The sequence below is a fragment of the Python bivittatus genome, unplaced genomic scaffold, assembly GCF_059951505.1.
Source record: "Python bivittatus isolate LINGU-HERP-01145 unplaced genomic scaffold, Pbiv_v1 ctg000700_np1212, whole genome shotgun sequence".
Taxonomy (NCBI): Eukaryota; Metazoa; Chordata; class Lepidosauria; order Squamata; family Pythonidae; genus Python; species Python bivittatus.
The window spans coordinates 44,516,406-44,544,075 of NW_028277098.1; the positions used below are offsets into that span (position 1 = coordinate 44,516,406).

The following is a 27,670-nucleotide window of genomic DNA, read 5'->3' on the forward strand; positions in this document are numbered from 1 at the left end:
GAGCAGGTGGCAGTTATGGTCAGGAGGGCCTTTACCCACCTTCGTTTGGTGTGCCAGTTACATCCTTTCCTGGATCAGGAGGCTCTCCGGTCAGCCACTCATGCCCCGGTCATCTCTTGGGTAGATTCTGTAATGCGCTCTATGTGGGCCTACCCTTGAAGAGTATCTGGTAGCTGCTGCTGGTTCCAAATGAGGCCATGCTACAATCTTGGGTGCCCCAAGGATGGCACATATAACACCTTTACTGCGGAAGCTACATTGGATGCCGGTTTGCTTCCAGGTCCAATTCAAGGTGTTGGTTATCACCTTTAAACTCCTACATGGCATAGGTCCAGGCTCCTGAGGGACCATCTCACCCCCATTCCATCAACCCGTCCCACCTGGTCAGGCAGAGGGGCATGTTGCAGACCCTGTCAGCGAGAGAATGTTGGCTGGCGGGGCCCAGGAGGAGACCCTTCTCTGTTGTTGCCCCCACCCTTTGGAATATTCTCCCCCCAGAGGTGTGGCGGGCCCCTACCCTCCCGACTTTCCAGAAAGGGCTAAAGACCTGGCTCTGCCAGCTCGCGTGGGGTGATGGGAGCTCTGGTCGATCCTGAGGGTGGCTGGCACCCTGATGACACTCTCTGAGCTACTCACCAATTCCACCAATTCTTGGAATCTATCTATTATTTAAGACTTCTTTTATATCATATTTTAATTGATTTTATCCTTTCTGTAAACCGCCCACAGTTGCTTTTTAACGAGATGGGCTGTGACAAATTTTATATAAAAATAAATAAATAAAAATAAATAATGTTAGTTAATGGATGCATATCTCAAGGGTGATTCTGCTGTTTTTTCAACACTAATATCAAAGCAAAAAAGCTAGTAGACAATCACTGATTTCCAATTTTTTATTTACACACTAATATGTTTACATCATTTGCAGAAAATTTACAGAAGCATGACAGGCAACCAAGCAAGATTTTTTATAATTATATTTTTATCAAGCAGTTTTAGGAAAAGGAATAAAGACACTCAAAAAAGGGGAAAAGAGGCAAAAAACAGAGAGAGAGAGAGAGAGAAATAAAGCACGAAGTAGATAAACAGGGAATTTACAAGCTTTATAGAATTAGTTAAAATTTCAATATTTCATTGATTAGCTTTAAGTTATTGAATGTACAGTGTGGTTTCAAAAACTACAAATCATTGTTAAAATCCATGTAATACATGAATATCAACAGCAATAGTCAGCACAGTGTAAATCTTAAAATGAGATTAAGTATTACAGTAATTTCTGTCTGAGCAATTAAAGACTTTATGTTAAGAACACAAATTTCAGAAGTGGTGCAAACTTGCATATAACGATATAATCCCGAACTGGTTTCCAAGTAGAATTCCATTCTATGTCAGATTACTTTTGAAATACAAAATTATTTTGAGCAGTAAGGCAACTGGTTTGTTTTTATTCTATGATTCCATCTGTATTGTTTGAATAAGGCTGTCTATTGAAATCTAAGTCAACATTTTAAATTTGGTCATGATGGAAAAGGCTGCACAATAGTCTTTCTTATATTGGATTTAATTACAAGCCAGTGAAGATCCGTTGATGTTCAGTTTGAAACACATCTGGCAATCAGCTGAAACATCTGTAAACTGGTAAATTACCTGATAATTATATTACACTATTTCCACTAAATTGTTCATTACTGACAATTTAGCTTCTGTACAGAGCTGTGTAACAAATTTAGAAGTCTTTTAAATTCTGCAATGTGAACACAACTTAATTGCAATTTATGTTGGTGTTTTAAACAATATATCCTGGAATGAAATTGAATTGCCATGTCAACTCAAAAAATGGGCACATATTTATAAAAATCATCAACGTATATTTAACAGGCACTGTGACAAAATGAATGAGGGGTCAAGAAGGAGTGGAAAACTATGTTCTCTGAATGACCCATGTGCCTATCATCAGAGTGGGATTAAATGGGGGCTATTAAGTGCTTGCTCAAGGGTCTCCAATGAAGTGCCCCCTGCCCCCCCAAGCAGGGTTATGGGCATATAATATATTTTATAACATTGTGGAATGTCGCATATTTAAATGTTTAACAAGGTGTGGGGCAATAAAGGTGGGTGTGGAGAGCCCACATATTTTCCTTTCTAAAGCCTGAGTGAGGCCTTTCCCTATTTCATTCTGAGGTGCTTGGGAATAAGGCAGTATTGCCTGAGAGTTCTTAGAGGCTGGATCCTCTCCATCTACTGCACAGTAATGAATAATAAAGGAACTTGTTATGAAGCTGTAGAGGCCTGCAGTGTGTTGGCTGGAAAACCTGTAAGTAGAGCAGGCAAATTCTCCCTGGTATTTCTCATGCCTAAGAGACATTACATTGTGTCAAAAGTCAGAACACTTTTTCTCTCAAGCCTACCTGAAAAAGTCAGTTTCCAGTACTTTAGTCATGGGTTGCAATAAAAGAGGGAGCCTATTAAACCACCTTCTTAATTAAATTTGGCAAGAAACACTGGAGAAAATGAAATTGCAATTATAAGTGCAATTCATAAAAAGCTGAGGAAGTCAAGGGATGATAAAACTGCTGGGATGATCTACTGCATAAGAGAAAAGGCTTTAGAAATAAACTACAGTCTCCCCAGCGTCTATGCAGATCCAGCAAGCAAGACACTAGCAGAAGCTCCTGCTGGATATAACACGCATTGTGAGCCCAGGAGAAGCCCTGTTTTTGAACAATTCCTGCTCTGGCAACTTTCTCAGGATGAAATGGCAAGCTTTTTCGTCACAGTTCTCAGAGAAAAATCTGAACGTTATATATTTGGAGCCTTTACAGATCTAATGCTGAAAGAAAGCATACAGTAGTTTAAGCATCTTGATTGCCTTCTCCTTTTCCTTCTTAATGGTTGACTTATGTCTATAGTTTCATTGTATATTATTCTTTATTCTGTTAATTACTTTGCTAATAAGAGACATTGTAGGATGACCGCCATGTTAGTCTACAATAGCCAAAAATTAGGAGTCGTGCTTATGCCTTTTAATAAAATTTGTTAATCTGAAAAGGTGCTATCAGACTCCTTAGTGCTGTTAAAAATAAGACATTATTGATGAAAAGTATTTTAGCCCACTTTGTTTTTATTTAATTAATACCACTAAAGAGATAAGATTGTTTTCTTAATTATTGTGATATGTGAAATTTTGGGGCGTATCTGTGTTTTGTATACTATCCATGGTATTTGATGTTGCATTTAACTTTGCCAAGACAGTAAATGCGAGGGAACAAATCTGTGGCTTTTTACAACAGAGTATACAAATCCAAGAAAACCAACACTTTTTCACCCAGAAGTAATGACATGTACATGTACAGTATGATTTTGTTTGGTATCCTTTTTACCATGTTTTTAAAGCAACTGCTGGATTATTAAAAATGGTTAAGATTCTTGCTTTGCCTGTGTAAGACAATATAGGTCCTTTCAGGATTACAGGATCAGGGCCTAAAATTCTAAATTCAAGCATGTTATATTTCTGGGCATATATTCAGGTCGGCCCTGAACAATTACCATGGCAAGAAAACAAGAAAAGAGTACACAAACACATACACACGTGCACACATACACTGGTACTCTTTTTGCATTGAATTCTCACAGTCCAGTCTGAAGTCAGAGAATGCATTCATCTGCAGAATACTTTGCTGGTGCCTTTGAACAAATGTACTTCTTCGCTATGGAAACAAACAGGAAGCACAATAAACACATATTTTACATAAACAGTAAACACATAAACTATATTTCCTTCAAAGAGTTTAGGAGAGCATATAAGGATTTTTAAAACTATCATAACTTAATGAAGGCAGTATAGCCTAATGATATTGTGAGAGTTCACCATTACCCCTACTGAAATTAACTGGCTGAACAGGGCTTTGAACCACAGTTTTCTACCTAGAAACACTCGAGCCCTGCCTTCAACCTGTCCGATACCCTCCAAATGCACTGGGATTAGCAGGTCAGATGAAAATTCAGGGAACTGTGCAATCATGGTGATCATAAAAATGGTCGTAAAATCAGACCCGGTCTTGAGGTGACTCGCTTAATGACCACCCCGTTCAACGACCAATTTTCTGGTCCCTATTGTGGTTGTTAAGTGAAGACTACCTATATAGAACTGATTTGAAGGTTTTCTGAGGTGTGAGAGCACTTCCATACCAGAATTGTTTTCATTTCCTAATCCTTCCAAACCAATTTAAAGCCAATCATCTTCTCCTGAAGCACAGGTCCATCATGAACAGTGTTTCCTTCAGCTAACCAACAGGAGTAAAGATAAACTTATTTGATGAATTTCATGGTCACTGAGCACAATCCGGAATAATACCACATACAAAAGTAGAGTAAAAGTCATTTCCTCATGGCCACCTTCCTTGTGGCTATGATGAGAAACTATACTAGGGAAAGTCTTTTGTAAAAAAAAAAAAAGGGGGGGGGGAATCTATGCCACCATCTGTCTCCTGGATGTAAAAGCCAATGGGGAAATGGATCATGGATAAGCTCCACTGAACCACAAAATGTCAAAGAAAATATTAGGTATGTTTCAAAGAAACTGCAGCAGATTCAGCTTTCAGCTCTCATAACTAATTCAGCTCTCAAAGGCAGCCAACTCTGGGTGATCAGATAAGTCCAGAGCTGGCTCTGAACTGGTACAAAGTTCTCATGAAGAAATGCTCCCAAGTGTATGTTGTTTAATACTTCATCTCATGCCATCCATCTGATATAATTTATTATAACTCCAAAAGAATGCAAAATCAGGAAGAACGTTTTTGTACCATATTTCCCCTCACCCCCCCACTACAGAGTGCTTCCCCCATATGCAAGAAATCTTGGGGGACACCTAATATCAAAACAAAACAATAGAACTGCCTTCCCCAGTGTGCTGCCTTCTAGATGGGTAAGAATTATGGGACTTTAACATATCTAGACTAGAGAAATATTTACTTTAAGTCCTTATTCACAGATTTCCTACACTGCATCTACTTTAGTCCTAATTTGAGTGAATCAAGTGGACAGTAAGGGAAGAAAGAAAGCATTCTCTGATGTTCTCTTGGGAGTAGTGAATCAATGCTACCCAGGGGTGGTATTCCAGCTAATTTGCTTGGATTCAACAGCAAAACCACAATCATGTTGGGAAGGAGAATGACATAGCTTCCGGGCAGTGCTAGAAGATATATCCCCAGTGTACCACCATGGCAATGCTTTATTGCTACAAAATAGAACAGAAATGAAGTGAATCAGGATTCAGATTCTTTACTGAACAGACTTTAGTTCTTGTAGAGCTGGATACAAAAAATTAGTTTCTATTCCCCTACATATCATCAAAGGCATTTCTCCATAATGGATATGATAAAGTCACATTTCTACTGGTTCTAGTGCAGGCTTCCCTAACAGAGCAGCCTCCACAAGTGTTTAACTACAGTCCTCATGATTCTGATCAGCATGCTCAATGCTCTATTAGCTAGGAAATATGGAAGTTGTAGTCCAATGCATCTGGAGGTCACTCAGCCGGGGAAGGCTATGGGACACAATAGATCGAAATTGCACAACATTTAACATGTGACTATAAAGCAACATAGTATTTTATTTCTTGGCTAGGAACTGAAAAACAGATTGGGAACACATTTCTCTGCTAGAAAAAGTGCTTCTTGTTCTAAATCCTTATAGCTCGATCTGCAAAGCTTTCTTTGAAAAATCCATGCTCAGATATGAAGTCATGAACTTTTGCCACTACAAAAGTAATCTCCTTCTGTCCACATGGATCAGTGTTTATTCGCACAGCTTCCCTCTAAAGGCTAAACCCTCCTGTCTAAGCTGAATCACAACTGTGTGATGCAGACAGTTGGGCCTGAATGTTAATTTTTTTCAATAAAATGTAGACAAAGTGGAACATCATCCCCCTAAGGTTAGCAAATAAACAAAAAACAATGCTGTTACACATAGATGTACATGGCTATTGTATCATGGACCCCAATAGGATTAAGGAGGGTGACGAGGGCCTTGATTCTCTTTTGTAAGACTCATTTGCTGTAGATTAACTTTAATAAAATCAAGATCATGGTCTTTGCAAGAAGGCCAAAAAGGTAACCTGGACTATGGAGATAGGATCAAGCAGCTTTAAATAGCTAAGGATTGATTTCCAAGTCACGGGGAAGTGTAAAGCCCTGCTTCCAAATGCTTTATGGAACATACTGGCAATTTTTTTTGCTTTTTTTTTTTTTAATAACTAGAGGAATCAAATATGTCCCTACTGTGATTACACTATTAGAGACCAAGGTGCTCGTACATCTTTTCTATGGGATTCAATTAAGCTCAAGTAATAAACTTGCCATGTTGTTCCATCTATGCTTTGAAAAAGCTGTTCCAGGCAACATGCTGTATCCCAAATACTTCATTATCAAGACAGATTGATTAAAACTGAGACAAGGGCATGGATCACCATCTTTAATTACTGGTTAAAGCTAACATTTTTCCTGCAGGGTTTGACCCACTAGTTTTGTTGTTGCAATCTGGATATTTTCCCACGTTACTATTAAATGTGGGCTCATGCCAGCTAGGTACATTGATCACCAATACTGTACACCTTTATGTTACTAAGCTTTGACTCCTTAGTCTCAAGCAGTATTTGAGGGTTGATTCCGAAAGATTCTTTATAGTATTGTAATCTGTCCTAATAGAGAACTGCTGCCTCACACCATATTGTACTGTGATTTTTAATACAAATTTCCATAATAGGTTGTTATGCTGCTTATTAAACCTTTTCTTGGGTGATCAGACAAATCCTATCTCTATTATCTGTTATCTAATTAAAATTCAAAAATATTTATTGTACACAATTTTTACATATATCTTGTAAATTGCAGAATTTGTCTGCAGTTAAGAGTTGGTTTATTACTTCTTGATCATCTTAGCTGTAACTCTTAATAGTTGACTATAGCAGGGCACTATAAATTGTGAATATCATTTGGCTTGATATTCATAATTCCATTTTTTTGTGTTTATGGATTTTTCTCTCTTTTTGACTGTACAAACTGTTGTATTTTATTTATTATTTGTTATATTTTGTCTTCATATTGGTCAATGACTATAATAAAGAACTGGACTGAAATAACTTAGCTTTCTCTCCTTAATGACTATTTCTGCTAGTCTATACTATTTAGGTAGTAAAACAATGCTAAATTATTTAACCTATACCTCATTATTCACTTTCCTTCCCCTGATTCCACTTTCAAAAGTGGATAAGAAGTACACAAGAAAGACTTTCATGAAAAGGTTTTATTGAGTTATTCCACAATGAATATCAGTTCTTACATTTTTGCTAACTTTTTCATTATTGTATCATAGCAGGATGAAAAAAAAAGAGAGATAAATACATGGGGATACAGAAACCGAGGAAGCTCTTTTCAAGCAATCAAATCGTCCAGAGTTGGTGGGAGTCAGGGGGCATATAAATTTATAATAATAATAATGATGATGATGATGATGATGATGAAAAATGGGGAAACCAGCTTGAAGAAAACAACAGTAAGAGAAAAAAGGTGACCATGCCAAAGATATGCTGTGATCACCTCCAAAGAAAAGCAGAGCTTATTCCTCATGTTATTCCATGGTAGAATATAGATGTATTTCTGACTTCCGAAGGAAGAAATGACAGACTAAGATGGTTCCACAAAAAGTGGAGCCAACAACTGCGGTGAAGAATGAAGAGCCAGTGAGTAGACACTAAGGACGCTAAGTTCGCAAACTTCGTTTTCTAATCACATTTGGAAATTGCTTGTTAACTACTTTTAAGCTATTAGAGACCTTTGGATTGACAAGTCTGAGAATGCTAGGTGAATTTGCCTTCAATCCTTAATGAAAGAAAATTTTAATCGTAAGTTTAAGAATTTAAAATTTTTGAAATAAACAGCAAAAAGCTAAATAAGACTTTGATCCTAAAAAGTTATAAACAGATTAAGGGTCCAGATAAATTTGTAATAAGATTTTGGAATTAATTATAAAATATCCTTCCTGTGGTAAATAGATTTGTTTGCACTTTTTGCAAGATACAATAAAGATAAGTAATTTTTAAAATTGGACCCTAGAGGGAAGTAAAAATTTTAGTTAAAGGAGAAAAAAACACAAGCATTGAAAATACTGAAGGACACTTTTGAAAAATGGAATCAGAAGTTAGTATCAACAGTGTCAATAGCGATGTTTGCTTCTATGGATAGACTATGTCCAAAAAATATTATGGAAGAAATGGCAGATGAGGAAGCTCTGTTGACAAAACAGAGATGGCATGAAAAGTGGATCTACAAATGACAGGCTATGAGAATGACATGGAATAGGATGTCTCACTGGACATACAAAAGAAACCAGCTGATATTTCAAAAATCAAAAGGGATATACAAATAATAAACCAAGAAAGTGACCTGGATAATTCTTTTATATTGGATTTTCAAAAAAGGCTTGTTAAAGCTTTGAAGAATCTTGTGAGAAGGACAAAGAAGAAATGAAAAGAAATCAAATTCTACAACATTATTCAAAGGGACTAAAGATTAAGATTATTAGAAGTAAAAGAAAGGAATATAAAGTTGGTTTATTTGATCATGGTTAAAATAAGATATGTTATTTCTGGTAAACTTGAAGGACTTTCTGCTGACACCAGGACTGAAAAGATGATGCTTTATGGATTTGTCTATAGATAAGAGATGGGATATGGAATGTAAAGATCATTGGTTGTAAACTAAGAGGGGATGAAGAGTTACTAAAATTGCTTATACTTGTGATGAAGGTTGGAAGTCACTTCTTTATATATTTCTTTTCTCTTTCTTTACTATATTCTTACTCTTCTTTCTTTTTTCTTTCTATTTTCTACATTTTTTTCTTTTCCTTTGCACCTTTCACTATTTCTCTTTCTTTCTTTCTTTCTTTCTTTCTTTCTTTCTTTCTTTCTTTCTTTCTTTCTTTCTTTCTTTCTTTCTTTCTCTTTCTTTCTTTCTTTCTTTCTTTCTTTCTTTCTTTCCTTCCTTCCTTCCTTCCTTCCTTCCTTCCTTCCTTCCTTCCTTCCTTCCTTCCTTCCTTCCTTCCTTCCTTCCTTTCTTTTAGCTTGTATTAGATTTTACTATTGTAATTAAAATCCCTAATAAGATTATATATATTTTAAAAATCCCCTCTCACTCCTATGGGTGGTATGTGTCTTCCTCAATCTCGGGTCCTCTACCAGGGGCCTGGGAGTTTGAAGGTTCTGTGCAGTATCTGAGCTGTTCCTAGCACTGCACTCTTCTGGACAGAGAGCTCTGATGTTGTTCCGGGGGTCTGCTGGAGCCACTCTCCCAGCTTAGGAGTTACAGCCTGAGTGCTCCTACCACCACTGGGACCACTTTGGCCTTTATTTTCTACATCCTCTCTAGTCCTTCAGGCCCTGGTATTTTTCCAGCTTCTCATACTCCTTCTTCTTGATGTTGCTGTCACTTGGCACCGCTACATCTATCACCATCACTGTCTTCTGGTCCTTGCCTACTACCAAAATGTCTGCTTGATTGGCCAGTACCTGCCTGTCATTCTGGATCCAGAGGTCCCACAGGATCTTAGCCCTGTTATTCTCCATGACCTTCTGAGGAATCTCCCATCTGAACTAATATAGATAAATTTTATTTTGGCCAATACCAGAACCATTGATAATCAGAATTGATACTACACATGTATGGAAGACATGTGCAAGTAAGGAATAGCAGCAAGGGGCAGCTTGGTGAGTTGATGAGAGATTAAGCTGTGAACCATGCAAGTTGCTGGAGCAAATCCTGCCTCTGCTATGAATTTACTAAAGGGTATAAAATAAGTTAATGATAGTTACACCATTGTGCCAGTATAGCAGTAACACTGACAATAATATTGTAAGAACTATTGAGAGTAAACTTGGAACATCCTGAACATTCAGTTCTACAATGAAGGCCAAAGTTATTATTTGAAGCAAGTATTAATCCATTGTGCAGCCATATGTTCAAAAGGGTTCACAATCTTTCTTTGTTCATGAGCAGATGACCAAACAAAATTAATTCAATCTCTGAATTTCAAAGACAGCTAATATTTGACCTGAATGAAAGACATATAGCTGTAATCTGGATATGTAGAATACGACTGCAGTATTGGTTCTCCACAATGGGAGGGGGAAAAAAAGTAATGTTCAAAATTAATTCATTAAACCCCAGAGGGCTTTATGAATGCCACTACACAGGATTCTATACTTTGATCAAACTGATGAAATTTGATCAAACTGATGAAAACCAGGTTGCACCACTGCAACACAAAACTGCAGCTTTCATGCAGCATACAGCATCAAGCACATACAAAAGGGATGGGTCTTATGCACAATGCAGCTTTCAGTGTTAAACTCCCCCTGCCCAAATAACCTCTCCCACTGTATCACTTTTAGGATGATCGTGCCATCTCTCCTGGGTTCAAAAGCAAATTGAACTCAGCTTCAGAGTTAAGTACAAAGAAAGAACACTGTACCTAATTGCTTGCAGAACTCAGTCATATCAGTCCTGTTCCATATATCTCTCTTCAACTTGAAGAATTTCTTCTAATTTCACTACCTGAAAAACAACACAAATCCAGTTTCTCAGACAAACTGGAATAAATCAGACCTTTGTAAGTGTCAGCGCCTCAGAAATTGGCTAAAAAGATTTAGAAAAAGCAGCCAGGTAGCTAGGCCAGAGCCGGGGAACCTGATAGGAATAGTAACTCAGCAACCACTGGAAAGGATTTTTGACTCTCTAACAGGATATTTCAAACTCAATCAGATTCCATGAGAGACCAAGGGCAAAACAAACTAACGTTCACTTGGATGGAGCCAATTTTCTATCACGGAGCTTGGCTTCTTGATCAGGGATTCCAGCATTTTCTTTTTTTTAGTAACAGGTTCCACGGCTTAAAAAAGTTTGAAAAACTGCTCCAGAGAGTCTGCATGAACTCATTTGCCTTCCAGATCAGACCATTAATTCCTGACACACAAGATGTTGAGAAATGCCTGCAGTTGTATCAGTAACTAGTCTATCAACCTATGTCCAGAAATAGAAATTAAAGCCTGGTGTTTTAAAATCCCACTAATTGATAGTAGATGTGCACTAGTACCCAGGCAATAACAGCACATTATGTATCACACATATACACAAAAAATGAAAAAAAATCTCAGTGATTTTCTAATTTTATTTGAATCTGTTGTGACTAAGCATGATTTCTTTCTTTCTTCAACGCCTAATGATCTTGACTGAAGTAGTGTCTTGACTGAATAGTCCTGAGTCAGGATTAATGTTTTTAGTGTGACAACTCTTCTTTTCCCAAAATTTTAATAATTATTTTCTCTCTGTAAATTGTACCTTGATCCTGATTTTCAAGTAGCTCACTCTAAAGCAATTTGATCTAATTTTCCAGAAACACATTAGCACAAGTGCAATGCTATATGTATATTATCTCTGAGAAATCCTGAAGAATGAGTGAAGATGCAGATAGGAAGAATTCAAAATCTTCAAAAAGGAGAAAAAGAAGATTCCGATGAAGTACTGTAAAGTCTAATCAGTCTGGCATCAATAAGTGAGAAGTTTCTAGAGCACATTGTAAAGAGATTGACCTGTAAACTCTTGGAAAAGAATGTGATAATTGCAGACATCACCAAGGAACTGTGAATAATAAATTTTGCCATACCAAATTTAGCTCATTAATTGATTGGGTAACTTCCTTAGTAGAATATGTGCATGCTGTGGTTGTAATATACCTTGATTTCAATCACGTATTTCACAAGATATTCCATTACATTGATTACTAAGCTTGTTAAGTGTTGGCTGGATGACATGACAATTAAGTAGATACATAATTGACTTGAAAAATTAATGGTTCTTCATCAAACTAGAATGTGTTATTCAGTCCAAGGTTCAGTCCTGAGTCTTGTAGTCTTCTGAAATTAATGATTTGGATGACGTGATAGAGGAAAAGCTTATTAAATCTGTAGACCACAAAAATAATTGGGTGATAACACCCAGAAAACAGAAATAAAATTGAAAATATTCTTGATAGTTAGAGAAGTGGGCTGAACATAAGAGAATAAAATTTAACAAAGACAAATGCAAAGTTCTTCACATAAGAAACAATCAAATGCACAGGTATATGATGGAAGATACCTGGTTTGGCAGTAGTAGTTTAAAAAGTTCTTGGAACTGTAGTTCAATTGCAAACTGTATATGAGTCAGCGGTATAATGGGGCTGCAAAAAAGGAAAATGCAATTTCAGGATACATCAACAGAAATACAGTTTCCAAATTATGGGAAGCAATAATTCCTTTCGATCTGTCTTCTCCCCAGTAATGTGTCCAGTTTGAGCATCGTACTTTAAGGATTTGGACAGACAGACCTGTTTGTCATTGCTCCAGAGTGCAGAACACAAAAGAATGAATTCAAGTTATTGGAAGACAGATTGTGATTGAATGTTAGGAAAAACTTCTTAAAAGTAAGAGCAGTTCAACTGTTATCCAGAAAAGTGGCGGGCTCCCCTTCACTGTCTAGGAGAGGCTAGATAGCCATCTGTCAGGAATGTTGTAACTTGGATTCCTGCACAGCAGGGGGATGAACTTGGTCTAATTGACTCCTTCCAAATCTATGAGTCAATAATTCTGCAATAAATGATACAGTTCATAAAGTGGAAAATAAATAGTTTTTTAAAAATACATACAATCAATGTAATAAAATTAATCAATACATTTCTTTCAGGGTGACAAATTACTGATTAGGGCCAGGGTAAAGAAGGGCATCAAAGAAAAACATCCCCATGATCTCTATTCAGAAGTAATTCTTTTTTCTATGACACTTAGGATTGTAGCTTTAAGCTATGAGCAGAAAGTTCATTTATAAGAATACTGAGGAAAAAGATTTTCAGGGCCAAGTAAATTTTACTAGTCTTTAGTACATAAACAAAGTCAAAATCACAGATAATTATTTGTTTTGTTAGATATGATCAGAAAGCCTACAAATGCACAGGATAAACCACAGCAGAAAAGCCCTGAAAAGAGTTCTCAAATAATTTACTGTTTATCCTACAAACAAAACACATCTATAATTGGAAGTTAATACAGATAGTCCTTGAGTTATGACTGCAATTGGGACCAGGATTGCCATCGCTAAGTGATGCAGTCATAAAGCGCAATGTCACGTAACTGCATTGCTTAATGACGGCAATCCATGGTGTCCTGGTTGTCATAACCCAAGACATGCAGGTTATTAAGTGGAAGCAGAGCTGTGGGAGTCCCAGGTAGGAAGCCCCAGGTAAGGAGCGTGGAGGTGCCGCGGGGGGGGGGGTGCTGGTAGGCCTGGCGCAGGCTATGCATGAGCCGAGGGAGGGGGTGCTCAGTGTGGCACGAGCTCAGAAAGGCCAGGGAATGAGGGCACAGGGTACATGTGATCACAGGGAGACGGGGGAAAGAGGGTGCAGGGTGCATGTGTGCATGCGTGTAAGTGAAGGGAGGCTGAGGGAACAGGGCACGGGGTGGGTGCAATCACAGGGAGGCCATGGAAAGAGAGTGCAGGGTACATGTGCATGTGTGGGTGGGTGTGTGATCACAGGGAGGCTGTGGAAAGAGGGCCTGGGGTGCATACGTGTGTGCAAATGCAGGGAGCTTGGGGAAAAAGGGCATGGGTTGTGGGTGAGCAAAGGGGGAAGGCGGTCTCAGTGCATGGGAGCAAAGGCCACGGAGGAGAAACTTACTTCAGCGACTTGCAACCTTCCTTGCCAGCTTCCTATTGATTTTGCTTGGGGGAAGCCAGCAGGGAAGATTGCAAATGGCGATCACATGACCGTGGGATGCTGCAACTGGTTGTAAGCGCAACGTGTTTGCCAGGCACCTGAATTTTGTTCACACGTCTACGGGACTGCTGCAATGGCCAGAACTTTGAGTACTGGTCGTAAGCCCTTCATTCAGCACCATAACTTCACATGGTCACTGAACAAACGGTCATAACTTGAGGACTATCTGTAAACCCATCTGTATCTGATAGATACTGCAGTCCTATAGATATCTGCTCAGAATTAAGTTCCTTTGAGTTCAGCAAGATTTAATCTCTGGTAAGAATTGCAATCTAAATTTATTTGGTTCTGTAGTCATATATATCAGACTACAACTATAATCTTTGGACAAACAGTAGGCGTGATCTAGCACAAAAAACCACTGTTGAAACAATTCAATATACAATATTTCTGACAATTATCAGATTTAAACCTAATGAATATTAAGTCATTTTCATGTTTATTATAAAGTGGTTTTTAAGCCACAAAATACAATATTTGCAAGTACAAGAACTAGAAACCTTCTTTATATGAACATGCTTAGATGTTCCTCGGAAGTCACATGCATCAAGGTGAACAATATTTTTTCTACTTCTTAGTTAACTGTTATACTGTTCAGAACTCTTATTATAAAACAATATTCTCCATTTGAAAAAATAAAATAGTTAACAGCAAAGTGTCTGATTGTGGATTTTATTTTTATATTCCCAAATTCACATAACAGAGGCTTTTACCTAAACTAAATAGCTGTAATAATAAGAGGAGGACACCAGGATTGAGAAGGTTTTATGGAGGTTTTCTACTTAGCATCTTTCAATAGCTTCCTTTTAGGAGTCCTTAATAACAGAAAATAAGGAAGATGGTTTGCTCTTATGCTTCCCTGCCTAAAAAGACTGTGGCATTCGCTAATTAAAATCAAGAACCACTGCCCTTAAGAACTATAAAATATAGACTAAAAGCTGATTCTCTTCTCTTCTGCATCTAATTTGATGTTAGGAAATTTTATCTTCTTTGTGCAATCTAAAAGACAATGATTTCATTCCTTGCAGCCTAGTTTAAGATACCTGCCACTGGCAACAAAATCAAGATCTATGTTTATAAGTTCTGGCTTCTATCATAAAATGTAATTTACCACAATGTGAAGAATTCTGATGCACAAACATTTGGGAATTTTCTGCAACTCAATAATTTAAATTTATTTGCTGAAAAAGCAGACAATGACCCACCCAGGCCCGAACTTTCTAAAATCAATAAGAGTCTTTTGTTTACAGCTGAAGCCAGATCAAGTCATTAGAGATATGCATCTTTTGGATTATGGATGGAAACTTGTGTCTAAATTTCAAAGCAATATATTCATTAATCCTTCAAGATCTGTGCTTCTCCAATTTTTGCAACATGGTTAGCCAGCAAAACCAAACAAGCACATGCATTTTAGGAGGAAGCCTGCATCTTGAGTCTCATAATTTATCCGGATCATCCCCTACTTCAAAAAACCTAAGTATCTGAGAAGTGTTTGTTCATCAGCAAAGAGAGGACAGGCTTTTATGAAAGTCTAATTGCTTGCTGCACTGAACAAGCAGACAGCAGATCAATATCAAAAGTAATATCCATGTATGCCAAAATGATAACTATCATGGAAAATAATTTTTAAAAAGAACAGTAAATGAGACGGTAAAAGCAGTATAGTATGTTTAGAAATGAAAACAGCAACCCAAAGAATATAGAGAAGAATCAAAACACAGACCAAACTGTTTTCAAATGCATATAGGCTCCTTTGTGTTATATGTAACTTTCAACCCACTTGCTTTCTAGAATACATATTGGCTTTAATATTTGCAAGCTAGGTTGATTCTAGGATGTTTTAATTTCTCAGTCAATGTAACCATTATGTCTGAAAAGGATGCAAGTAGAAGTTCTGAGAAGATTCAAGGCAAAATTATTTTGTTTTTCAGCATGTTAAGATTCACAGACTACCCATTGCAAAAGAAATCAGATTTCCTATCACCTGATCTCTCAATTAAGCTTCACAAGGTTAATATTTTTGAATTCAGAGGGAGTCAGTGGTGATTACTTTAAAGTAATTAGTTTTTGTTTGGGAAAGGGAAAAAATGCAAAAGCCAAAGCAGTTTCTGAAGGACCAATATCATGCCTCCAATGACCTACATATGCTTGTTCCATCCTTCTAATGCAAGATTCCACAATGATTATTTTATCACAGTGGCTGTTTTATCAGAAGCATTTCTTGACCTTTTATTGTCAAACCCAAAATGCAGCAACTCATTCCTTTTTTTCCAGTCAGCAACAAATAGAAGACTTGTGATGATGCCATGTGATTTGTATTTTTATATTCTTGCCCAATGGATTTCATTTTCATTTTCATTTCAATGTCATTATAATTTTATTTAAAACATTTATATAGCTGCCCATCTTGTACCAAACTCCAGGCGGCTCACAACCAAGAGAAAAAACCACACCTATGTACAATAAAAATATTAAAACCAAAAATATTAAAAATCAAAAGGCCAGGCACCATAGCTAAACTTTCCCATGCAGCCCACAATAGGTTCATCTCGCAAAGCTCGCCCTATCCCAGCATGTGGGGGGGAAAGCCAGGTCTTAAGTACTTTTCGGAAGGTTAAAAGGGTGCAGAATTTCAGGGGGAAGAGTTGTTCCATAGGCCAGAGGCTGCCATGGAAAAGGGACGCTTCCTGGGTCCCATAAGATGGCAATATTTAAGGGAGGGGACTAGGACCATGCCCACCCTATCCAATCTAGTAGAATGGTCAGACGTCCTTAGGGACAGGCAGTTCCGCAGATAACCCCGTGCCATATAGGGCTCTAAAGGTAATAACCAGCACCTTGAATAGCATCCAGAAGGAAACTGGGAGCCAGTGCAGCTCATGCAACAGGGGTGTAATGTGGGTAGACCTAGGGGCACCCATTACTGTGTGTGTGACCGCATTCTGGACTAGTTGTAACTTCTGGGTGGTCTTCAAGGGCAGCCCCACGTAGAACGCATTGCAGTAATCCAAGCAGGAAGTAATCAAGGCATGAATGACCATGAGCAGGGCCTCCCAGTCCAAGAAAGAGTGCAGTTGGTGCATAAGATGAATCTGTGCAAAAGCATCCCCAGCCATGGCTGCCACCTGTTCTTCAAGCAGGAGCCGTGAGTCTAGAGGACCCCCAGATTGCACACCAGCTCAGTCTGGGGGAGTGCCACCCCATCCAGAGTCAAAGATGACATAGCACTTAGGCTAAAATCCTAGAGCCATTCTGTCTTGCCAAGGTTAAGCTGAAGCTGGTTTCTCCCCATCCAGCCCCTTACTGCCTGCAGGCACTTGGCCCAGCAACAGAATAAGACCTGCCTGGCATGGGTGGAGATGAATAGCTGGGTATCATCAGCGTACTGATGTGACCACAACTCATCCCCTCAGATGAACTCCCCCAGTGGTTTCATGTAGATGTTAAAGAGGAGAGGCAAAAACTCAAGCCCTGAGGCAGCCCCCATTGCAGGGGCCTAGAGCTCAACCTCTCCTCCCCCATCAACACTGACTGAAGCTGGCCATGGAGGAAGGAGGAGAACCACAGCAAAACAGTGCCTCCCACCCCCAACTCCTGAAGCCGGTCCAGAAGGATTCCATGGTTGATGGTACTGAAAGCAGCTAAGAGGTCCAGAAGGGCCAGAATGGGTGCACCACCCACATCCCAAACTCTCCAAAGGTGCAAACAATGCCATTTCAGTGCTGTGCCCTGGCCTGAACCCAGACTGAAAAGGGTCCAGATAATCCGCTTCATCCAGGGCCCTAAAAAGGAAAGGTTGGAAACTGGACGAAATTTGTCTAACACTGTTGGGTCCATGTTCTCCTGTTAAATGTCTCTTGAAGTATTTCTAAATGATTGCTCTTCCTTTTATTTAGGTTCCCTGCAGCAGCCTTCTACAATTTGATGCCCTCCAGATGTGTTGGGATTGCAACTCCCATCCTGGCTGGAAATTCTGAGACTTGCAATTCCAGCACATCTGGAGGATGCCAGATTGAGAAGGTGTTCCAGAACTAGAAGAAGAGTAACTGTTGCCTCATTCCATCTGCTCTGGGGAGGATCAGAGGACTTGCTTTTGATTTAGGGAAGCTCCCTGGCTATGAAATGATCTCCCTATGGAGATGCATTTGGTTCCTACTCTACCAATATTTAGAAAAATAGTAAAGACAATCTATTTTACTAAGCTTTTAAATGATTGATTTTTAATTTTACTGATTTTAATGTTTATTTTACATGTTGCATCTTTGTTTTGAATCTTGCAAGCTTTCTTGAGTGCTTTCATAAACAGAAATGTGTTGAAACATTTTAAAATCCAGGTGATATAGAAAACTGGTTACCACTGAATGATTTTAATTGAGGAAATGTCTGGATGTTCTCCACAGAACAGGGAGATCTTACCTGCTGCTTCTAAGCTTAAAGTTAAGCCTGTATCCAATTTGTTGCGTGGCTTCTTGCTGATAAACAAGTAACAGAGAACACACACAGTGATGAGAAAAGCCAGCAAGACCATTGCTGCGACCGACAAGCCAATAAGTGCTCCAATACTGAGAAAAGAAAGAGCAATGAACTGATGAGTTTAAGGGCATTGTCAAACCCTTTGAAAGGCATCAGTGTTGCATGTATTTAATGGAGAAAGACAGATGTTTAGACACTATGGGGATACACAGATTTCCCTTGAATGTCCGCATAGGAGCTGAATTATAACAATTCACCAAAGCCTTCTCTGACTGGATTAGACTTGTAGAGCAAACTTCATCTAAGGTGCTGCTTTTATTGTATTATCATGAATTACTGCTCTTGATGTTGCTCTTAGCTAAACATGTATAAATCACAACGCATTCCTTTGAAACTTGTGGAATTAAATCCAGGTAAAATCAGTTTAAGTGAAATCCTTCTTAAATCTTTGTCTTCTGTCAAACAGATAATTGGATAAGGGGAGGAAATGTCTGTACACTCTTGAAACATTTCAAACAGACAAAGGATTCCCTTTTGCATACACATCTTTAAACTTTGCAAAGAATCAAAAGTAAAATAAAGCAAGATAAATCAGGGGAAAACAGAGAAAAGCATTGCTCAGTAAGTCTAGAGAGAGTAAACTATTATTATCAATTATTTAAGTAATGCCTTTAAGCTTTGATTTTGGAGCACCATGAGGATAACAAAGTGTTGATGATCTTTCATGCGTTTTCTTTATAAATCCCAATGAGGTAGTTGGTAGCATTCTGACCAGGACTGAAGCTGAGAATAATTTACACAACTTTATCCAATGGGTTCATAACTAAATGAAAATCTGAATGCAGAATCCCAACATTTCTATTGCATACATAGGCCAAACTAATACAGGTAGGGGAATTGTATATATCTTAAGCCCCTATTTGTTCTGTTTGGATATAAATCAAGATGACAGTTTACTTGCTATAAAAAAAGAAATAGTCAAGAGAGGGAGAATACAACTCATCTGCTTTGTTGTTCTCAAGAGCAATCCGTACTTGGGAGGAAAATGCATAAAAGTAGCCAAATAAAATAAAATAAAATAAAAACAATGAAAAGCAGGGAAAATAGATTTTACTGCATGCTTCTTTTTTGTATAAGGAGTAGACCCCCAATTCTTCTTTACACAGCAGATACATGCTTATGATACATATGACTACCCCACAAATCTAGTTTGTGTCTAAACAAGTTAAATATCATTCCACTCTGTAGTTTCCATCCATCAAAATTAAAATCCAGCCTAACAACATAGTATACTAATATCTTTGCACATTACAGGCAAGTTGAATTGAACACTTAAACACTCCACATTATGAACAAAAACCCAAACTGATTGGGGATCACTATTGCAGTGATCTACTTTTTCAGAAAGTTTTTTATTGCTGAAGAGCACTTGAAAATGGCATTAGGAGTCCCAAGTATACTTGGTCTACTCCAATGTCTCAGCATTTTATATTTTTATTCCATCTCTGAAATTTTCTGCAAGTGATATAAACAAGAAATAAAAGTAATGGCACTTTACTGCAGAAATGCAAACAACTCTGCCCAGCTATTTTATGTAGATGTTAAATCATAATAGGGAAAATAGAGAACTTTGTAGACTAAAACAGCAGAAATGCAATTCTGTCAACCTTGATTCCTCAGCAATATCTTCTGGACTTGCCCAGCTTATAGGTTAAAAAAAAAAAAGCCTATATAAAATGTGTCCCAATTCTCATCTCAGGCAGATAATCCAGAAAGATATCAAGAACTACAGAAAGTTTGGGAGAATTCCACACTTTGCTAATGCAAACTAAGGCAAAATTTTCCACTATATTTTAGTGGAGATCACTATATTTGTCATGTAGAGTTTCTGAAGAACATCACATAAACCTGGAATTGGTATGTGATCCCAAAATTTAAAAAATATATATTATTTGTTTATACATATTTTAAATGGCCAGAATCCCATGAAACTGCCACATCTCATAAGACTGTAATGTTCCCACCGGTAATCTTGTGCAATTTAGGCAAATCCTCATGAGATACAGTAACTTTGTAAGAATTTTACCATTAGAAATATACCTAAAGAGTCTAGTGTCTAAATAAGGGGCTATCTGCATTCTCTTCATTGATCACCAGCCATCTCCAAACCACAGGTTGGGAACCACTACTCCAAGGTACCAATGGGTCAAACTATGTAGAAGCAGCAAGGCCAGGTGATTTACTACCTGCACCACAGGACAATATGCAGGTGATGAAATAACTTGGGTGACGCTTACTGGTCAGATAATGGCAGGTAGAAAGGCTGCAACTTTTCAGACCGGAGAAAAGATGACCACTGAAAAACTGCCTAGGTTTGAACCTCCTATCTGAGCAACTTACTGAAGACAAGACATATAGACTTCTTGTACTCTCCTTGGCAGAATCTGACCTTCTGCTTGATGAAGAATAGTCCACCAGCTTCTGATCTTTTTAATCTTTGCCTTGGAATCAGTTTCCTGAGATCAGCACACCCGATTTCCTCTTTAGATTCTTGGTCACTGTTTTTTTACCACTAGACCAAACCATTTGCAAGATTGTACACTGTTTGCACACTGACCATAAAATTCCAAGAGCTAAATCTCACAGGGATACTGTAGATTGCAACTTTGGATTGCTCATGAACTTGTTACACAATAGATTCAAGGGAAGAAATGCTAAAATCAGGCAGTCACTGAGTCCTTGTTAGAATTCTGTATAAAATTAACTCTGCCTTTCCTCATTAAAAAATCTCCCCATGAGATTTTCAGCATTGCAAATCCAAAACGTTAAAAAAATGTTTTTTAATTAAAAATAGCCAGTTTGGACTAGTGGTAGAGGCACCAGGCTAGAAAGCAGGAGACTGTGAGTTCTAGTCCTGCCTTAGGCATGAAAGCCAGCTGGGTGACTTTGGACCAGTCCCTCTCTCTCAGCACAACTCCCCTTACAGGGTTGTTGTTGTGGGGAAAATAGGAGGAAGAAGGAGTAATCAGGTACGTTAGCCACCTTGAGTTATTTATAGAATAAAAATAATAAAGGCAGGATAAAAAAATCTAAAAAAAGACATATAAGAATGTCACACACTCAACTTAACCCTAATGTTTCAGGCTCCATTCTCTCACTGAATTAATGACAAAGAAAGGTCCAGGGTGACTTGCATTCATAGATAGATGTTTGTGGTCGCACTTTGCAAATTTGTCTGCTATTAGTATACAAATAGTTTCTGTCAAGTTTCTTCCACCTATGCGATGTTCTCTCGAATTCTTTCTGCAGGTCTACCAAGTATTATCTATGAGATGACCAGGAAGTTGGGGGGGAGTGGAATGGAGCAGTCAGCAGCATTCTGAGCTGCTGCCAAACTGCCTCTCTAGGGATCCATTGAGGGAATCTTTTTCCTGGAATGTTTTTCTCCATAGCCCCCAGCTATATTCAGCCTGTTTTCAAACTCAATCATGTTCTGTTCTGATTTTAAAGAGTTATCCTGCTCACAGAGTTCTTTTACCAGATTTCTTTCCAACTTTATCCTGGGGGGAAAGAATAAAAGGATCCTTAATTGCATTAGGTCCTTTGCTGGCGTAGTTACCAGAATCTTGGGAGGGGCGTCATAAAGAATAAACTGTTCCAATCCATTGCCTTAGTGCTTTGAAGGCCATGGTTGCCTCTCATACAATATAATTCCTGCTTGAGGGCAACACGCCATCAGTACTTCAATTCCCAAATCATTTTCACACCTGCCGATTCAGAAATGCTGAGAAAGAGGAACAAAAATCACTGCCTCATCTTGCTAGTCACGCAGTGAAAAAAAAAACCCTCATACATACTCCATACAAGAGGAAAGAAAAAGAAAAGAGAGGGAATCTAAGCAGCAACATCTGCTGAAGAGAAGTGGAAAAAGTGGAAAAATCCACTGCTGAAAGAATCTTGCCCATTTCACCCCTTCTTGGTTCAGCTGTATGACTGAGAGGAAGATACAAAGCTTCCTTCAATCTGCATTTCTTTATAGTGACTGCAAGGGTGGTTGAAGTTCAGAAGCCAAGCCAGAGTGAGGCAAAAGTTTCCACCTCACATATGTTTACTTATTTATTTTAATTTATTACAACCATTTCTACACTGCCCCATCCCACAATTCTACATCATGTTCCAAACAGCTTCAGTGTTTCCAGCTGATAATTTGGAGGAAATACTACAGTTCCAGTAGGTATCAATATGATAAGCTTCAGAGTTGTAAACCAGCCCCATTCCTGAAGAAATATGTCTGGACTTTCCCTCATGACTCATTTAAAGGGCTATCCGGCAGTCCTTGAACAATTAGAAAACCATACCAGTGCAACCACACCTGCTGGTGATTCCTGGCCTGCCATAGACATGACGCTGGGAAATGATGCTGTCCTTATTTACTGTGTAGAGGGCATGTTAAGACAAGGATAGCTGGATTCTTCCATATTTGTTTCTCTCCCCTCCCCCAAATGTTACCTGCCAGCAGGAAAATATTAATCACTCTCCTTATTATTAATTATTATTCATGAGGATGGAGATATGGAGAAAGGAGAAGGCAAGTTTTGACAGATGGCTAGACTGGCTGGCTGGTTTAGGCATATGTCAAAATTTCATGATAGTTTTGCAAAAATGTTTTGCTTGAATGCATTTGAAAGGAGCCTGACTATCAGTTGATCTCTCAATATTCTGATATGTCAGGATAGCACTGTTCCAAAAGAGTGATTAGGCACAAATGGAAAGGCCCTGAGTGAAATCACAAGTGCACAGATCTGATCAAGAGCGATGCAAACATCTCAGGTGGAAGCACCCAGTTTTTCTATTTTCTAGAATTTTCCAGTAGAATGGACCAACATTTCAAAGACAAAGCTGAACATTTCAGTTTGTGAACAGCAAAGAACAGGACTGTAGAAAGGAGTAGATACATGTTGCCGAGTTAATGTGTAGGAAGAAACATGAACAAGAAATGCAGAGTGGGAACTGTGGAAAAAGAAGCTGAAATGGAGAAGGCAGAGACTTCTCTAGATGGTGATTGGGCTTCTATATAATCACAGAATGCTTTAGAGGGAGAAGTGGGCTGAAGGTTTAAGTAAGACTTAATAAAAGGTGCTTAGATGAAGCAAAAGAGAGGCTCTTGTTATTCAAAACAACTTGAGCCACAGTCATTTAAGAATCTGGCTTTACGAATCTGAATTCTATACTGTTGACTGATATATCCAGAAGACAGGCAAAAGGCTGGATTCAGAATTATCCAATAAGGATAAATCTTTCAGCAATATTTGGGCAAACCATTTGGGAATAAGGAAATGGGTTGATGTCAGAAAGAAAGGCTCCTTGAGAAAATTAATATGCATCATTTAAAGCTAGAAAAAATATACTGCAGTATGGACTATTGCAAATCACTAGGAGAAAAGAGAGTTATGGCTATCTGTAATTACACAGTACATAGGGTATGCAATCTTTTTACCAAGAATATCCCCAATGCAAAATTAAGTATGATATTAGACTAAACTAATGAGTTCTAAGGATGTAAAAATACAAGTAGTGTGCTCCCCTACATAGGCTGCCTTTTTTTCTTTTCTTTTTCTTTAGTCATCTAGAAGAATTGTTTTGGGGGGAACATAATGAAAAGAAAAGCATTTTCAATCTCCTTTAGATAAAGCAGATAACATTTAATAAACTGATCTGCAGAAAGTATGGGCAACTGACTTTCAGCAACGAGTTGGACTAGTTATTTTTTCCCCCCATTTTTGCCTTTGATTCTGTGATTTTAATATACACACACACACTCCTAAAGGCTTCTAAATTAATAGTTCACCACCAGAAAATTGTCTAATGAAAAATAGAGACTTCCCCATCCTTAGGTGAAGGGATAACAACAGGACTGTGTTGGTTAGCCCAAACCAGTCACGGACAACGTGCATGCCTGCCAACAAACCCTTACACCGACAGTATGTTTGATAGCATCATCTTATGCTCATACCAATTTTGTTAGCTGGATTACCTTGCAAACCTAAACAGCTTACAAAAAGTGAGCAAATTTAATTTACAGAAAAGACCAATGAATTGCTTGACTTAGTCTGAGACAATTAGCTTCATCCCATTCAGGATGGGGCACCATCAATCCTTATGGCCACTTTTCTTTCCCTTTTGCGTAAATCCCCTTCACCTATTTGACTAAAATTTGGCATGGATGATGTAAATTTCTCCACAGTCTGTCTCAAAACAACAAAGCTACAGGCACTCGATTTTTTTCATGAAATATATCTTGCAAACTCCTGAAACGGTGTCTAAGAAATTTGCTGTATTTTATATCTTCATAACTGTCATGTTTGCCAGCAAATACCATCCCTCTTGATTGGAAAAACAAAAAGCCAAATTTGTGTTTCCTGTGCTCTGCGACAGGAGAGCGGTCACTTTGGTTTTTCTCAATCTCATTCTGAGGTGAGATTCAGGTTACTGAGTGAGACCAGGTCTCCTGTTTCTGGAGTGCTGGAACAGGTCCTGAAATTAGCAGTTTTTCACATTTCTTGTTACTATAATTAGCGCAGTCTTCTATATAACTGTTCGTGGCATTGCCTGTAGTAGTTATGAATCACCTTTAGGTGATCAAGCACAGAACGACCACACAAAGACCACAGTATTTGTTCATCCGATGCTCCAAATGGGATATTTTCACATCAAAGCTATCTCTTCTAAGGTCTGTGATTGTTACTGATTTCTTTAGCTATCTTACGAACATTCAGGCTTCCTTCAGGCTTCCTTCGTTGGCTTTTTAAAACTTACATTGGAAGTCTAGAGAAAAAGGATAATTATTCTACCCTAAGTTACCTCCTAGGCATATTTATTTTATGCTGTTGCAAATGCCTCTCTCTTCACTCTACTCCTTCTGGAAACTATTTGCACCTCCAACCTGGAACAGATAATTCACCCACTTCAAGTAACTTTCAAACTTCCATGGCAATCAGTTCAGAAAACCTAACCCCTCTCTACGCACCACTATGTGTTAGATTATGAATCTTATCTGCAGTTGGAATTCTCTTTGGTGGGTGGGGATGATGGGAAGTGTGATCCAACATGTCTAGAAAAGCAAGCCATGTTGAGAGCATTAGGAATAGGGAACATTAGGAAAATAGGTTCCGTATTACTATTGTCACATCCTCTACATTTGTTGCTTTATAATAACATTAGAACTATCACGCCCTGTTCCTTCCGCAACTGAGATCAGCAACTCCCACGTTTGCACTGGTGCTAGAGCGCAGTCTCTGGTACGCACTGTATTCACTCTCGGCACCAAGGTAATATTTCCCTTCTGAGCATGTGCAGAGTGCATAACAATTTCATCTTATTCCCCCATGGTTCGGATCCTGCTCTTAAAGCAGCAGTAGCCACCACCTTTTCTCCTTTTTCAAGCCACCCCTTTTTTCCAACCTGTCTACTTTCTGGGGTAGGACAACCCGGGAAACGCGCTCCCTCTCCTCACCTGAGCCACCACATGTAGTTGTGCTCGTAAGGGAAAAAACTGTTAGGGTCGTCGCAACAGTACTTGACATCCTGGAAGCCGCAGCAGTAGATCGCGCCGGCCTCGCCGTCTTCCCGCGGGCAGCTGAAGGAGCCCACCAGCACCTTGTCGGCGTTCACGTAGCTGCTGCAATCGGCGCTCATGGTACGCTGGACGCCCGGGGGTCTGAGCCTCGTGCGGAGCTGTTCGGCGCTTGGCCACTTTCGGGGACGAGAAACGGCTGGAAGCGAAGCCACCACCGGAGCCGAGGCAGCGGAGAAATCGCCTTGCCGCCCTGTGCTTCTAGGGCTCTGCTTTCACCTCCGATAGCGGCTCTCCAGAAGAGGCTCCTTTCAGCCTCTCCCGACGCCCCGCCCTCTGGCCCACCGCCCCACCCCTCCGTCTCAATCTTGCCCGCCGGCCGTCACTTCAGGCTAAGCTAAAAAAGAACCGCGTGACGTCCAACAGCGCGTTTTCTGTTTTCCGTCCTAAAAAATACAGTCTGAGAAAGATGTTGCTGGTTGCGAATTCCCGTTAGAGCAGACTAGTAACTTACCTAAATCTGGAGGATCTTTAATTAGAAGTCCGATCTTTGGAGGTGGGGGTCTTAATAGTGCAACAGCCCACCCCCCTTTTAAAAGCAGGCCTTCTATAAATCAAGTTAGCCTATTTTTCACGATATTTTATTTGAAAGAAGAGGAAATAAAAGCACTAGTAGATAAAACCAATCCATTCAAGGTTTTTCTGGATTTTTAATGTTACTAAATGGAGTGGGAGATTTTAAAAACAGGTTCTGGGGTGACCTGGTCTCAGGCACCATCCTCAGATGAGAAAGAAGAGCAGGAGGATTACCCTGTGCTGTCATAGCCCAGCAAAAAGATGGAACCAAGAACCAAGTCTACCACGCTACCCAAGACACGACAGACTGATCTTGACAAGAACCTCTCTTGCCCAGACCAGAAACACTGCAGTATCAGAGAAGAGAACTATAGAAGGCAGAATCATAGACAGGAGTATTTAGGCACGCTGAGAGCCAGCAGAGTTCATCTATGAGAAATCCAGAAACAGCTAGGTCAACTATGCTTAAGAGGAGCTACTGGCTGTTGCTATTTCTGAAATGGTTTGGCCAAGCTGGAGCCACTTGAACAATGCTGCTATGAGAGCCTAGTATCAATTCCTGTCATGAAGTTTCCTTGTCACTGGACTGTCTCCTGAAATCTAGACCTCGTCTATGTCTGGCTTTCTCTTTCTGTTTGTGCTTCTAAGAAAACCTTCATGTGCATGCACTCAAACTGGATCTGTGATCTAGAAGATAAACCTGACATTTCAATTACAATTAATGACAGATAAACACTTTTGTCTGTGAGGCCTAGACAGGTCCTCAGAAGGTAGCAGTATCTGTTATCCTCCCTAAAAGGTATTCACAGACTGAGGGCTACCATTGATAAGACACTCTTTTCTGTCTCCATCCTCTGTGCCTCGGTTGATGGGCTTCAGCAATAATGAGAGCTTCAGTGACAATACAGGCAGGCTCAGGGGAGGCATAGATGATTATTCATATATCTCACTTCCAGGCTCTGAAGGGTAGCCCCAGCCTCGTTAATTACAACAGGAAGTGGACAGGAATCAGTGTAGCTATTTAAGCACCGAAAAGTATGCCCCAAATATTCACTCTCGTTTACCAATCCACAAGAGTCTTCCAAGGCAGTCCCTCATATAATATTTTGCTGTAGTGTATCCTGGGGGTTTCAGGATATGAACAACAATGGCAAGGCTAACTCTATTTAGACAAGGAAAGAACCA

At 39.1% G+C, this 27,670-nt stretch overlaps 1 protein-coding gene across 3 annotated transcripts; it reads right to left on the reverse strand.

The window, feature by feature from the left end:
* Positions 1-892: 892 nt before the first annotated feature.
* SHISAL2A (shisa like 2A) lies at positions 893-26,218 on the reverse strand. Of its 3 annotated transcripts, none has more exons than XR_015798493.1 (4): positions 25,850-26,218; positions 18,280-18,425; positions 10,525-10,607; positions 893-3,707 (listed from the first exon to the last, which is right to left on the reverse strand). XR_015798493.1 is itself a non-coding variant. In XM_088154111.1 (4 exons), the coding sequence occupies exons 1-3, from the start codon at positions 26,029-26,031 to the stop codon at positions 10,551-10,553; spliced, it is 321 nt and encodes a 106-aa protein (XP_088010237.1). In that variant the 5' UTR covers positions 26,032-26,218; the 3' UTR covers positions 3,680-3,707; positions 10,525-10,550. The 3 variants fall into 3 exon arrangements, 2 of the variants coding, with proteins under 2 accessions (XP_007430954.1, XP_088010237.1); XM_088154111.1 differs by lacking the exon at positions 18,280-18,425 and adding an exon at positions 12,189-12,270 and having other exon boundaries at positions 3,680-3,707; XM_007430892.4 differs by lacking the exon at positions 10,525-10,607 and having other exon boundaries at positions 25,850-26,217.
* Between the last annotated feature and the right edge of the window lie 1,452 nt (positions 26,219-27,670).